The sequence below is a fragment of the Lagenorhynchus albirostris genome, chromosome 14 (genome assembly GCF_949774975.1).
Source record: "Lagenorhynchus albirostris chromosome 14, mLagAlb1.1, whole genome shotgun sequence".
Lineage (NCBI taxonomy): Eukaryota > Metazoa > Chordata > Mammalia > Artiodactyla > Delphinidae > Lagenorhynchus > Lagenorhynchus albirostris.
The window spans coordinates 87,370,369-87,383,554 of NC_083108.1; the positions used below are offsets into that span (position 1 = coordinate 87,370,369).

General features: G+C 50.5%; 1 protein-coding gene across 3 annotated transcripts in view; it reads left to right on the top strand.

The window, feature by feature from the left end:
• Positions 1–12,235, top strand: part of SFSWAP (splicing factor SWAP) — an 81,747-nt gene extending 69,512 nt beyond the window's left edge. For all 3 annotated transcript variants that reach the window (XM_060122029.1, XM_060122027.1, XM_060122028.1), the window contains 4 exons: positions 499–624; positions 10,034–10,189; positions 11,488–11,560; positions 11,934–12,235. In XM_060122029.1, the coding sequence (XP_059978012.1) occupies positions 499–624; positions 10,034–10,189; positions 11,488–11,560; positions 11,934–11,999 (421 nt within the window). In that variant the 3' untranslated portion in view covers positions 12,000–12,235. The remainder of the gene's footprint in view (positions 1–498; positions 625–10,033; positions 10,190–11,487; positions 11,561–11,933) is intronic.
• Positions 12,236–13,186: the final 951 nt, after the last annotated feature.

Here is a 13,186-nt window from a genome sequence, read left to right on the forward strand (position 1 = left end):
CGAACTTCATCACGTGTCAGTTTCTTCCTCTTGCCAGTGTTCAGAACAAGTGGAAACAGCTCACTTGGACCTTGTTGCCTTTGCTTACCTAATTTTGACAGCAATACCAGTGAGCTGAACGTGTTTTAGGGAGACCAGATGGGCAAAGGCAAGAGAAAGGAAGAGCAGCAGCGGGCCTGCGTCCGCCAGGAACTGCAGGGACCCAGTGGGCGGGAGCTGGCTCCTGCTGGCTGTCCGCACCAGCAGCCCACGGCTCCAGCCTCAGCATGAGTTGGGCCCCACTTAGAAGCTTAGCATTGGTGTGATGAGCGTTCTGCCTCTGAGCCTGGATCCAGTTCCGGGTCAGCAGAGTAGGGAGGCTGGGGGCGGGCCTTGAAAGGACAGGCAGGGACCCACCATGCCCAACGGGCTCAGGCCAGGGCTGGCCTCCGTCTCAGCAGTGGAGGTGCTTCCCTGCCCACCCCACACAGGACTGAAATGCCTGCTTTCCTCTGCCAGGTCCCGGTCCCGGTCCCCCCGGAGACGAGCACACTCCCCCGAGAGACGGCGGGAGGACAGGAGTGTCCCCACTGCCTACCGAATGAGTAACAGCCCTGGAGTCAGCAGGAAGCGGACCCGGTCCAGGTAGGCGGCGGAGCTTTCGCAGACACGGGACCTGCGCTGGAAGGTGGGGCTCCCACGTCTCCGGCACAGAGCTGTCCGGAGCCGGGGAACAGCTGCTTTGGCCGATCCCGAGTCATCCTGGCAGCGTTCTCACTGCTCTGGAGCTCAGAAGCAGAGGGTGCTTGCCTGTGCTGGAACACATCTGTCTTTGCAGGTGGTTGGCCCTGCTGGGAGCTCTTGGGGTCACATTTCCCCCAAGCCTAGCTGCCCCTAGACCCCCCACACGCAGCTCCTTACCCTTCACGTGTTGAGCAGGGAAAGGAGTGGAGGGGCGACCGACAAGGAGAGTCTGAAGTTCAGATTTCAGGTGGATCCCTCCTGCTGCCCAGGCGGCCACGCCTCGGCTGCAGCTCCCAGGAGAGTGCCGCAGGGTCCTCGTGGGGTCTGAGAGCAGGGAGAGGGCCCGTCCTCTGGCCCCTTGACCGCTAGGAGAGACCTGTCTAGTTGAGGAGAGTGAGGGAGGCTGGTTCCCATGTCGCCGTCACCCCCAGTCTGGGCCTTGGACCCTCGGCAAGCCAGGGCCCCTGCCCCCGCTCCCAGGAAGAGCGCTCCGGGGCTGACCTCTGCCACCAGAGGCCCTGGCACCACCGCTGCCTTGAGGAGACACAGGGCCCAAGCCAGGAGCGTGGCCGGTGGGCCAGTGGGCGTGTCCCTCTCGGCTGAGGGGCGCCACCTGGGGATCGCCCCGTCCAGCCTGGGTGATGCCACCTGAATGCTTTTTGTCACTTGGCTTCTGTATTTCCATCCTCTCTGAAAATGAGGGCTTCCCATTTTTTGTGTCCCTGCACTGGAGTTAAGGCAGGCCCCGGCTCTGGTAGGTAGACAAGGAGCATTGCTGGCCCGGTGACCAAGGCACCCAGAAAAGGGCAAGACGCCATTGTTGCCCATCGTAGTCTCAGACTTCATGATGCCGTGCTGCTGAGTGTCAGGACACCCGGGGTTCCAGAACCTTCCAGGGTCTTCCAGAGGACAAATCTGCATTTCAGGTGTCCACCATTCTTGGACAAATGAAGCCAGCCGTCACCCAAACCTGCCTCAGAGACGCCCCTCCATCAGCAGACATCCTCAACAGGAGCAGTTATTTTTTTTTTTTAACATCTTTATTGGAGTGTAGTTGCTTTACAATGTTGTGTTAGTTTCTGCTGTATAGCAAAGTGAATCAGCTACATGTATACATGCAGGAGCAGTTCTGAAAGGCATTTCTAACTGAAAAACGTTCCTGCAGTCTGGCTAGTTATGCAATAGTTCCATTAAATGATAAAATGTCATCTCTTTCTTAAAACAGAAAAATCAGGAAAGGAGCTGTAAAACTGATACATTTCAGTGAAGGCTTCACGCACAGACTCACTCCGTCTGTTTATAAGTTTCACTTTGTGCCTTGGAACTCCCACGCTAAGCATACGTGACTGTTGCAGGATAAAATGATGAAAATTGAAGTCCATTTTAAATTTTATTCCTTATGCAAGTAATTGACATTTGAAATTTATCGTCACCCTTGGTATATGTAAAGGGCATGGTCTAAAATTAATTCCTTGGAGCCGAAGATCTCTCCTAACAGAAGAGTTCTTGCTTTGCCCTCAAATTAACCTTTGCATTAAGAGAGCTATCACTAGAGAAGATGGTGATTATATTAGGATTCATCAGAGCTTGTGCTATCATCAGAACTTCAGTAAGTCAGATAAAAGAAGTTAAGATTCAACTTACTGCAGGGCCTAGCTACCCTGCCCTGATAGATGGGATCAAGCCTGTGACCTGACTCAGGGGTCGTGGACAGTGGGGGACTCAGGAGGAACCCAGTAGAGGTGAACATGTGCACGATTATTGGTCGATTTCCTGGGCTTGGTTATAAACCCAGAGTTTCTGTAGGCCAGGAATACGTTCTGTTAGCAGGCGCGTTTTGTTACCCAGCAGTCAGGCTGTCCCCTCATCCTTCTCCTCGGAGTAGCTTCGGGGTCTCTGCTCCAGTGTGGCAGCAGGTGACTAATCCGTCCACCAAGTCAGGGTCACTTTAATCCCGTCAGGTCACCCCAACTGAGGGGAAGTGCCTCCTGCCAGATTTGAAGGATTATTTCTACAGGCTGATCACCGAGTGCTTCTTTCACTGACTTTTTTTCTATTTTATTTTTTTTTTTAACTTAACATTTTTTTAAATTAATTAATTTATTATTTTTGGCTGCGTTGGTTCTTCATTGCTGCGCACGGGCTTTCTCTAGTTGCAGCGAGTGGGGGCTGCTCTTCGTTGCGGTGTGTGGGCTTCTCACTGCGGTGGCCTCTCTTTTTGTGGACCATGGGCTCTAGAGTGCAGGCTCAGTAGCTGTGGCTCGCAGGCTCTAGAGCGCAGGCTCAGTAGTTGGGGCGCACGGGCTTAGTTGCTCCACAGCACGTGGGACCTTCCTGGACCAGGGCTCAAACCCACGTCCCCTGCATTGGCAGGCGGATTCTTAACCACTGTGCCACCAGGGAAGCCCCTGGCTTCTATTTTTGAAAAACTTTTAACTTACTAGAAAGTTTTTAACCTACTACTTAAAAACACCCATCTGCGTGTAACTTGTAGCGTGATTCAGTGTTAACGTTTTGCCACATTTGCTTTCCTTTCTCTCTCCTCCTCTTCCTCCCTCCCTCATGCCCTCCTGTGAGGGCATGTCATGACTTTGACAAGCCCAGGTCACCTGTATCATTGAAGATCCCACACTCTGGATTTGTCTTACTGTGTCCTTTTGGCTGTGTTCATGTTAAGTATTTTTAGCAAGAATACTCTATAGTGATGTTGTGTAACTTCCCATTGCATCACACCAGGAGGCACACAAGTGTCCCTTTGTCCCATTGCCAGTGACACTGAGTTTGATCACTTGGTTAAGGTTGTGTCTGCTGTGTAATCATACCCCTTTGAACTAACAAGTCATCTGTGGGGTGGCACTGGAACAATGTGAGTGTCCTGTGGCCAGCAGCTTTCTCCTCATTTCTTCTCTAAACACCCCCCTTTGTTTTAGTATCACTGTGGACTTTGGGTTTGGGGATTTGTTTTTTATTTGTTGTGCAACAATCCGTTGCCATTATATTCTATTTGATGGTGACATTGTCTCACATTTGGCCCCATTGTTCTTTGAGTACTTTGTCACTTTTGGCCCAAGATATTCCAGGCTTAGCTTGTGCTTTCCCTGCCCCAGACCTGGGGTCAGCTGTTTCTCCTAGGAATCCTGGTTCCTTTTAGTGTTTGGAGATCCAGATCTGGGCAGAGTGAATATTTTTAAAAGTAAAATTCATGAAAATGTTTAGCCAAATCATATTACAGTACACTCCAACAGGAAGTCCCGGTTACTTTATGACAGTAAATAGTATGTGATTGGTTAGGATGGGGGGCAGGGTTTAGCATTGAATCCCTACAGCTCAGTGTTCACCGAGCACATCAGCAAACGCTTGTTGAGTGAGTGAATGGGAATATGCTGCTGTTCTGTGGTTCTTGTATCATACATGAAGTGTTATTAATTCAGTGTAGATTATGACAATTGAAAGATGCATATCATAATTCTCTAGAGCAACCACTAAAAATAAAAAGGTTAAAAATCCAATACTGTTAAAGAGAACCATAAAAATGCTTTATTAATGCAAAAGAAAGCAGAAAAGTGGGGAAGAGGAGGAAAAAGAACAAATGGACAGCTAGAAAACAAGAAGATTGTTAACACCATCCATACAAATAATTACATTAAATGTAAGCAGACTAAAAACTCTAGTTAAAAAGCAGAGATTTTAGACTGCATTAAAAAACAAAACTTAATACTAAGCTGCTTATAAGAGATACTTTAAATATACAAATAGGTTAAGATCTAAAAGATACACCGTACAGTGCTAATAAGAAGAAAGGTGGTGTGGCCGTATTAACAGGAGACCATGCAGACTTGAAAAAGTAGTGCTAGAGATAAAGAAGGCAGTTTCATAATGATGAAGGGGCCAGCTCTTCATGAGGACATAATGTTTTAAATGTGTGCATTGAATAAAAGAGCTTTAAAATACTTGAAACAAAACTGACAGAACTAAAGGGAAAGGCAGGCAGTAGAACACTACAGATGCAGCAAATATGAACAGCACTGTTGACCAGCTAAACACTACCACCTGCAGTGAAGCATGCACACTCTCGTGACATGCACGTGGGTCAGTCACCAGGCTAAATCGTTCCCTGTAACACTGAATTAGTCCCAGCACATTCCAAAAGACTCAGATGATACAGAGTATGTCTTCTTACACATAAAAATCTGTAGAAAGGTATCTGGAAAGTCCCCAAATACTTGGAAGTTAACACATTTTAAATTACCCATAGGTCAAAGAAGAAATCACAAGAGAGAGTAGAAAATATGTTGAAATGAATGATAATGAAAATGTAACATACTCCTTCTGCAGCTGTACTCAGAAGGAAGTTAGTAGCTTTAAGTGTTTCTATTAGAAAAAAAAAGAAAGGTCTAAAAACCAATCTTCTGTCTAAAGCTAGAAAAAGAAGAACAAATTAATCTCAAAGTAAATAGAGGCAAGGAAATAATAAAAGTAAGATCAGAAATCAACAAAATAGAAAACAGACTCACAGAGGGAAACAGTAAAAGCAAATGATGGTTCTTAGAAAATAATTTTAAAAATGATAAATCTTTTTTTAGATTGATCAAGAATGAAAGACCTTATAGACATTAAAAGGATAATAAGAAAATAAATCTCATTCCGGTTAATTTAACAGCATAGGTGAAATGGACAAATTCCTTGAAAGAAACAAACTACCAAATGGACAGCAGAAGAAATGGAAAATCTAAGTAGCTCCACATCTGCTAAATAAACTGAATTTATAATTTAAAACCTTTCCCCAAAACTCCAGGCCCAGATGACTTTTACCAGTAGAGTCTAACAGACATTCAAGAAAAGGGGGTAACCAATTTTATAGACACTTCAAAGGAAACAGAGAGAACACTTCCCAGTTCACCGCATGAGACCATCCTAAAGCAGATGGACAGTGTGTGCACATCTGTGTGGTGTGGAGTGCTTTGTTGGGGGGGGGGGTGGATGTGTGTGTACACGCATGTGTTTATTCATAAACTAATACTCTCAGGAAAATAAGTGCAAAAATCCTTAACAAAGTGTTAGCTGATTTGAGTCTAGCAATTAATTAAAAGGATAAAATACATCAGGACCAAATGGGGTTTGTCTCAGAAATGCAAGGTTCTTTAACATTCAAAAACCAGTCATTGTAATTCACAGTATTGACAGAATAAGTGAAGAAAATCATATGACATCTCAATAGATGCAGAAAAAATATTTGACACAATTCATCACCTGTTCATTAAAAAGAGAAAAGGGGGGAAAAAAAAACTTGGCAAAGCAGGAATAGAAGGAAATTTTCTCCATCTGGTAAAGGGCATCTATTTTTTTTTCTGGCCACACCCTGTGGCTTGTGGGATCTTAGTTCCCCAACCAGGGATTGAACCCGGGCCCTCAGCAGTGGAAGTGTGGAGTCCTAATCACTGGACCACCAGAGAATTTCCAAAGGACATCTTTGCAAAGCCTACAGCTAGCATCACACCTGCTGGTGCCTTCCCCCTGAGATCAGAGACAAGGCCAAGGTGTCTGCTCTGTAATAGAATTCATAGCCTCAACAGCAAGGCAAGAAAAAAGAAATAGAAGGCCTAAAGATTGCAAAGGAGAGCGTAAAGCTGTGTCTTCTTATTAAGGAGCCTCTAAGTTTACTTCTGTATACTAGCCTAGAACAACCGAAAAATGAAGTTAAAAACAATACTAATTGGAACAGTATCAAAAAAACAAACTACTTACGGGTAAATGTAAGGAAATGTGTATAAGATCTCTCTACACTGAAAATCACAAAACATTTCAGAGAAAATGTTTAGGAGAAACCTAAATAAATGGAGAGAAAGTCCATATTCATGGACTGGAAGGCTCAGTGTCGTTCAGATGGCTCTTCTCCACAAAAGGATCTGTAGGTCCAATACGGTCCCAATCAGAACCGCCCTCGGCTTCTTGTGCCCTCGGCACGCTGACTGGCAGTCAGAACAACCTTGAAAACTAAGTTGGAGACTCTTACTACCAATTCAGGACTTTAGAGAGCCACAGGAGTCAGACGGCGTGCGCTGCACACCTTAAAAAGGTGAAGAGCCGAAACAGTGCAGGGAGGAAAAGTCGTCTTTCAGCAAAACTTGATTGAACAACTGGACATCAGAATGGAAGAAAAGTGACCTGTACCCCGAATACCAAGCTTAACTCAAGATGGATCACAGACCTAAACATGAAAACTAGAACCATTCTGTTTTTGAAGAAAACAAGGAGAATACATTTATGAGGTGGCAGAGATTCCTGAGGATGTAGAAAACGCCACCATAAGAGAAAAAAATTATAAATTTGACTTCATTGAAATTAAAAACTTCATTCAAAAGGGACAGTTAAGAAAGTGCATCGGCAGGCCCCAGACGGGGAGAGAGATTTGCAATGTGTATCTTTGACAGAGGCCTATGTCAGTTCCAAAAAGGCAACCCAATTACAAAAGGGGCAGAGGGCTTGAAAGACATTTCATAACAGAATGTATTTCAGGTCCATTTCTCCATCGGCCTGGAAGGCTGTTGTCACTGAGCTGTGAAAGAGAGGAGCTTCGCGTCCCGTAAGGAGGCCTCAGCGGGGCAGCCTCCTGGCCAAGCGCCTGCACTTTCCTACTGCTGGAGCGTTCGTTGTGTCCCCGGGTGTCGCAGCTGTCTGTAAGCTTGCTGTGGTTGAACCAAGAAAGAAGGCACATGCAGATGTCTACAGAAGTTACGGTTCCATAAGAGATTTTGAGGAGATGCGGAAGGCCGGTATCTCTTAGAGTGCAAAGTTATTTTGGAATGGAAAGGATTTCTTTGGGTTGAGTTCCACAGGAGTTTGTCACATGCTTGTGTTTCGAAACTATGAACTATGCATATCTGGGCTAAGGAATAGTTTTCTCTTGATAAATAAACCACAAATACCTTGGTGGAAAAACAGAATATATTTAAATAGCCAGTGAAGGTAGCATATGAAAATGTGCTCAGCTTCCTTAGTCACCTGTCAGGGAAGATGCAGGTTAAAACCACAGTGAGGCGCTCTTTACACTGACAGGAATGGCTGGGAACAAGCAGACGGACATTACTAAGTGTTGAAACGCTTGGGAAACAGTTCGGCGGGTTCCTACAGTGTTACACATACACTGCTCCATGGCCTGACCATGCCAGTCCCAGGTGTTTACTCGCCATAAACATCTGACCACAGACGCAACTTGACTTGTAATTGCTAGAAACCGGAAACAGCCCAAATGCCTGTTAACAGAGGAGAGCCTCAACCAGTGATGGCAGATTCATACGGTGCAACGCTACCCGGCCGCGAAAAGAACCCCCTCGTGACGAATCTCAGAGTCATCCTGCTTGAGCGAAAGAAGCCAGTCACAGAGGACTAGCACTGTGTGATCCGGTTTATCTGAGTTTCCATTTATGTGATAGAAATCAGAGCAGTGGGTATCTGGGATGGTGGGGCAGGGGATGCAGATGCCTGAGAGCATCAGTGGAAGAACCTTCTGGATGGTAGAGTGTTCCTGGTCGTGACGGGTCTGGGTTTCACCATGTCTGCCAAAACTCAGCAAATAGCACTTCAGACCTTTGCATTTCGCTGGATATAAAGCACACCTCAATTTAAAAAGCAAAAAGATGAGTTAATTCCTTAAGCGAACGCTTAAAAAGTTTTGTCATGAGATCAAGTTGCAGTGAAATTGAACGTGATCTACAGTTCAGGATTGCTCACCTACCTTTAATTAATTCACGTAGGCAGCCGTAGGAACTTAGCCGGATTTGGGGCTGAAATCATTTGGGACGTATGTCACGTGCTACTAAATATTTATTGTTTTCTTTGCTGCTGCTTTTGAAATCCTAGCCACGTGACAAAAAGTCACAAAACATCTGCAGTGTAGGAAGTAGGCCTGTGGTGTGCACTTCCCGCTTCTGTGTACCCTGCACCGGGAACAGCCTCTTCTTTGTGGACCACTTCTCTTGCTCCTGTCCTGCACGTAGGCCAGCGCACCAGGGACACTTCCCACAGCTGAACTGAAGTTGCCCAGCTGCCACCACCCAGGGCCAGGTCCTTGTTGTTGAGACAGAGCCAGAAAGCCACGCCCTGCCCGGCCGGACGGTCAGCTTGCTTCGCTGGCCAGCAGCCTCCTGCACCAGGGGTCCGCGGGAGCCGCCCCAGGGAGGTGCCCCGACGAGTGGGGTGGGTGGGCATGTAGACAGGCCCCGGGGTGTCTCCAGGTTGGGAAGGGCCTTTGAGCCACCTGAGTCCCGAGGAACCAGGAGGAGTGTGAGCTGTGCAGGCAGTGACCCAGGACGTCCGTGTTTAGAGCAGTGACGGCACGCAGGGAAGTGACAGCACCAGAAGCCCGTCGCCCACCCTCCGGCCGCGCTCTGAGGACGAGGGCGTGGGCATCGGGCAATGTCTCCCGAGGTCCAGTTCCCGTCCTGTCGCCCAGCTGCCCACGGCCAGGGATCCACCCTCTAGTGCTTTGCAGCAAGTCGCAGCCCGGGAGGAAGCGGGGAGCGACAAACTGAGACGGGGGCTGATGAAACCAGCGGTGACCTGTGCTTGCAGAGACTTCCCAGGAGACGTCCCAGCAGGAGGGCGGCCTGCAGCCCAGGCGCCGCGGGTTCTGAAGGGCGGGCAACCGTGGTCTCAGGAGAAGCGGGCAGGGGCCTGCACCGCAGCGCTTCCACCACCTACACATACCCTCTTTCTTGCTGTGTTTCAGGGCCGTGGGGAGGTGGGGTCACAGGGCAGGGCGTGGAGTGGAGTGAGAGCTGCCTCTGGACGGGAGGCGCTGGGCCCAGGCAGAGTGCGGGCTGCGGGGCTGGAGGGGGGAGGGGCTGGGGGTCGTTTCTGACGTGGAGTGGGAGAGCGGGTGGCCCCGGGGGCCGTCAGCCTCAGGCCACAAGGACACGCCGAGCTTCTGTGCTCGAAGTGCTGGGTTTTGATGATTTTCCACTTCTGGTTGGAAATTCCCATGAAGTCAGCGTAAATGAACAAGCAGTACAAACAGCGCTTGGTTACTTATCTTGGGTTATTTTAAATGCAGATAAAGTGCTGATGGTGTTTTAAACCCACAGGCATCTGACTGCAGGACTTCTGGCGAGAAGGTGGTCCACGTTTTACTTCTGCACGACTTTTATTTTGTTATATCCATCCGTTTCAAGTTAATTAAATGTGTATGGTTTTGAAAAGGAGCCAATGTGTATAGAAGGGTGGGTGAAATTGCTGAATTGTCCCGTGGAGAGCACCCAGAGCTCCTTCAGAGCCCGCGCTGTGCCTTTGTCTAAAACTGCTTTCCTTCCAGAAGCCCCCACGAGAAGAAGAAGAAGCGGCGCTCGCGGTCGCGGACCAAGTCCAAGGCTGGCTCGCAGCCAGCCTCCCCGAGCAAGCAGGCCGCGCGCCGGCACTCGGCCAGCATCTCTCCTGTGGAGAGTCGGGGCTCCAGCCAGGAGCGCTCCAGGTAACCCCGCCCTGACCTCTGGGCCACGGGGGCGGGGAGGGGCACCGAGAAGGGGCAGGCTGGCAGACCCCCGGCCCCAGGCCCTGCGCCCCACCCCCTCCGGGTGTCCCTCGGGCTCCAGATGAGTAGAGGGCGCACACGGAGGGGTGGGTCCAGAGGCCGCCCCGGGCCGCCCGCCCCGCGCTTGGGCAGGGGGCGCCCTACGAGCGGGTGTGGGGCGGCCGCGTAGTGTACCAGCGTCTCTCCAGGCTCCCTGCCGGTAGCGCCTTGTGCTCACGTGGGCCGTATGGCGTGGGAGCTGGGGAGCCCGGTGTGACCAAAGGAGGGGGTCGGGCACTGGACTCCGCGGTGACAGGGGCCCAGGACCCCCACCCACCCATCGCTCCCTCTCAGCCCGAGCGGGCAGGGGTGAACCCATCAGTCCCTGACCACACAGGCTGTGGGGATGTCGGCGTCCACGCTGGTCGCCCCGCGGTCTCCCCGTGCCGGCGCGGGTGACCCCCGTGGCCTGGCTGCCCGTGGTTGTCGGGGGACATTTGCCAGACCTAGTCCTGTTTTGAAAAGCCGCCCGCCCACACCCCCCCACCCAGAGCCTGGGCGGGGGTCGGGGGCAGGGGATCAGGTCCTCCGTCGCGCCTGTAGACCCCCTGCTTCCGCAAGTGTGCGTTACGGTGCTCCGATGCTGGTGGGGGAGTAGCAGAGGCCACAGCTCACTTGAGGTGGGTCAGAATCTAAGGTGCGGCTTCTTCAAAGGTAAAACGTGCCTCAGTACAGGCCCCGACCACCACTTGTGTGTCGTGTCCACGGCCCCGAAAGTCCTCACGATGCACCAGAGGCGCCCACTCGGGTTGTGGTCAGGCTCTGGGAGTGTGGCGCCCGCTTTCTGTGCTTTTGTCCTTTTCTTCATCTTTTTTTTTTTTTTTTTTTTTTTTTTGCGGTACGCGGGCCTCTCACTGCTGTGGCCTCTCCCGTTGCGGAGCACAGGCTCCGGACGCGCAGGCTCAGTGGCCATGGCTCACGGGCCCAGCCGCTCCGCAGCATGTGGGATCTTCCTGGACCGGGGCATGAACCCGCGTCCCCTGCATCGGCAGGCCGACTCTCAACCACTGCGCCACCAGGGAAGCCCTATATCTTTAAGTAATGTTGCATTTTATGAAATATTTCAAACGTGTTATGTAAAATATAAAAGTGAAATATATAATGTTGATTTCTTTTTTAAGGATACTGGAAACAAGTAAAACAAAATGGCTTCTTAAAGTATTTTTTAAGCCTCTGACCTCTCTGTTTACTTGCGTTAGGGGAGTTTCTCAGGAAAAAGACGGTCAGATCTCCTCAGCAATTGTTTCTTCCGTGCAGAGCAAAATCACTCAGGTAAGGCGGGAGGGTCTCTTTCTTCCCATCTTCTTCTAAGGGGGCTGGTTTCCACTCCCTGTCCCCTTATCTTGTGGGTCCTGACGGGGGTCCCGGCTGGTCCTCTGGAGGCGGTGGTGTCAGCGTTGCCCAGGGCAGCTGGTCCCTGGGCCCCCCTTTCCGGTCAGCCCCGTCTCCTCCTTCCCGGCCAGGCCTGAGCGTCTCCTCCTGGGCCCTGAGCCTGCCTGGGTGTGTCCCCAGCCACCCAGCACGTTGCCCTCAGTTTCCTCGGTCTTCACCCGTTAACACGTTCACGAGCTACTTCCCTGTGTGGAGCGTCCCCTTCCTGAGACTTAGCGGGAGCCCTCAGGGATGCCCTCTTCTCCTCGCACAGGACCTCATGGCCAAAGTAAGAGCGATGCTCGCAGCTTCCAAAAACATGCAGACCAGTGCCTCCTGAGATCCGGCCGTGGGCGACTGGGCCTGGGGCCCCAGGAGCTGGCAGAGCAGAGAGCCCCGTCCTGCACAGACCATCCCGCTGGGGCTCCTGGACGGTTGGCGGGTTTTGTAAATTAATTTTTGATGACATTTTAGGTTTAAGATTTTTGACCAGCAGTCTCTTACCTGTATATTTGTAAATAATATCCTGTTTCTGTGAAAATGTATTATCAAATAAAATGGGAAGAAAACACCTTTTCTAGCTAGTCACCGTGGGCAGTTTCTTCCTTGTTTGGCTTGTGAGTTCATTACTGTTTGTCGTCTGTCACTGGCCTCTAACACTTGCCGCGTGGGTGTCGCGCGGCATGGGGACGGCTGTAGGGGTCGCCTGTCCCGCTCCCCCAGCCCTGCACCGGGGCGCGAGGCCACAGCCATTTCAGCCCCCGCAAAGCAGGAGAGGCAGGTGGCAGGTTAAGAATCTGCCTTCCAAGGCAGGGGACGAGGGTTCGATCCCTGGTTGGGGAACTAAGATCCCACGTGCCGCGGGGCAGCTAAACCCGTGCGGGACAACTGAGCCCGTGCGCCGCAACGAAGACAGGATGCAGCCAAAAATAAATAAATATTTTTTTAAAAACCACATTCCCACCAGCTTTCAGTGAGGTTTTGCCTGGATGTCCCCGCTCGCCCGGGTGAGACCTGCGTCCAGATCAGCTTGCTGTCCGTGACCCACATTCCCGGAGAGATGAGAAGACGGGCAGCGGGAGCGAGCCACCCAGAGCGCGCAGGGGGCCGGGCTGCTGCCAGGAGGGGCTGGAAGCTCAATCCGACAGCCACACCGACAGGCGGCTTTCAGCAGTTTGGGGTTCCATTTGTGTTGAATAAGTGATTCCTCCACCTAGTTAAATATGACTTCCTCGTGTGTCCTTCCAAGTTGCTTTTTACAACTACAAGGAAGTGGGAAATTATGGTCTCCTCCGCCCGGCCCACATCTGCATCCGCGTCTCCTACACACAGAAAAGCAAACCACGTGCCTGCTTCCCCTGCACTTGCAGTTACTCTACGTCTTGGAGCTGCTTCTGTACCTGTACAGAAAGCTCCTTTATCTTCTCTGTAAGAAGCTTTAGAACACGTTTAGATTTATTGAAAAAACATGAAGAGAAAGTTCTCACAGGCCGGCCAGCAGCCCTCACCCTGCACTGTCCGCTGCAC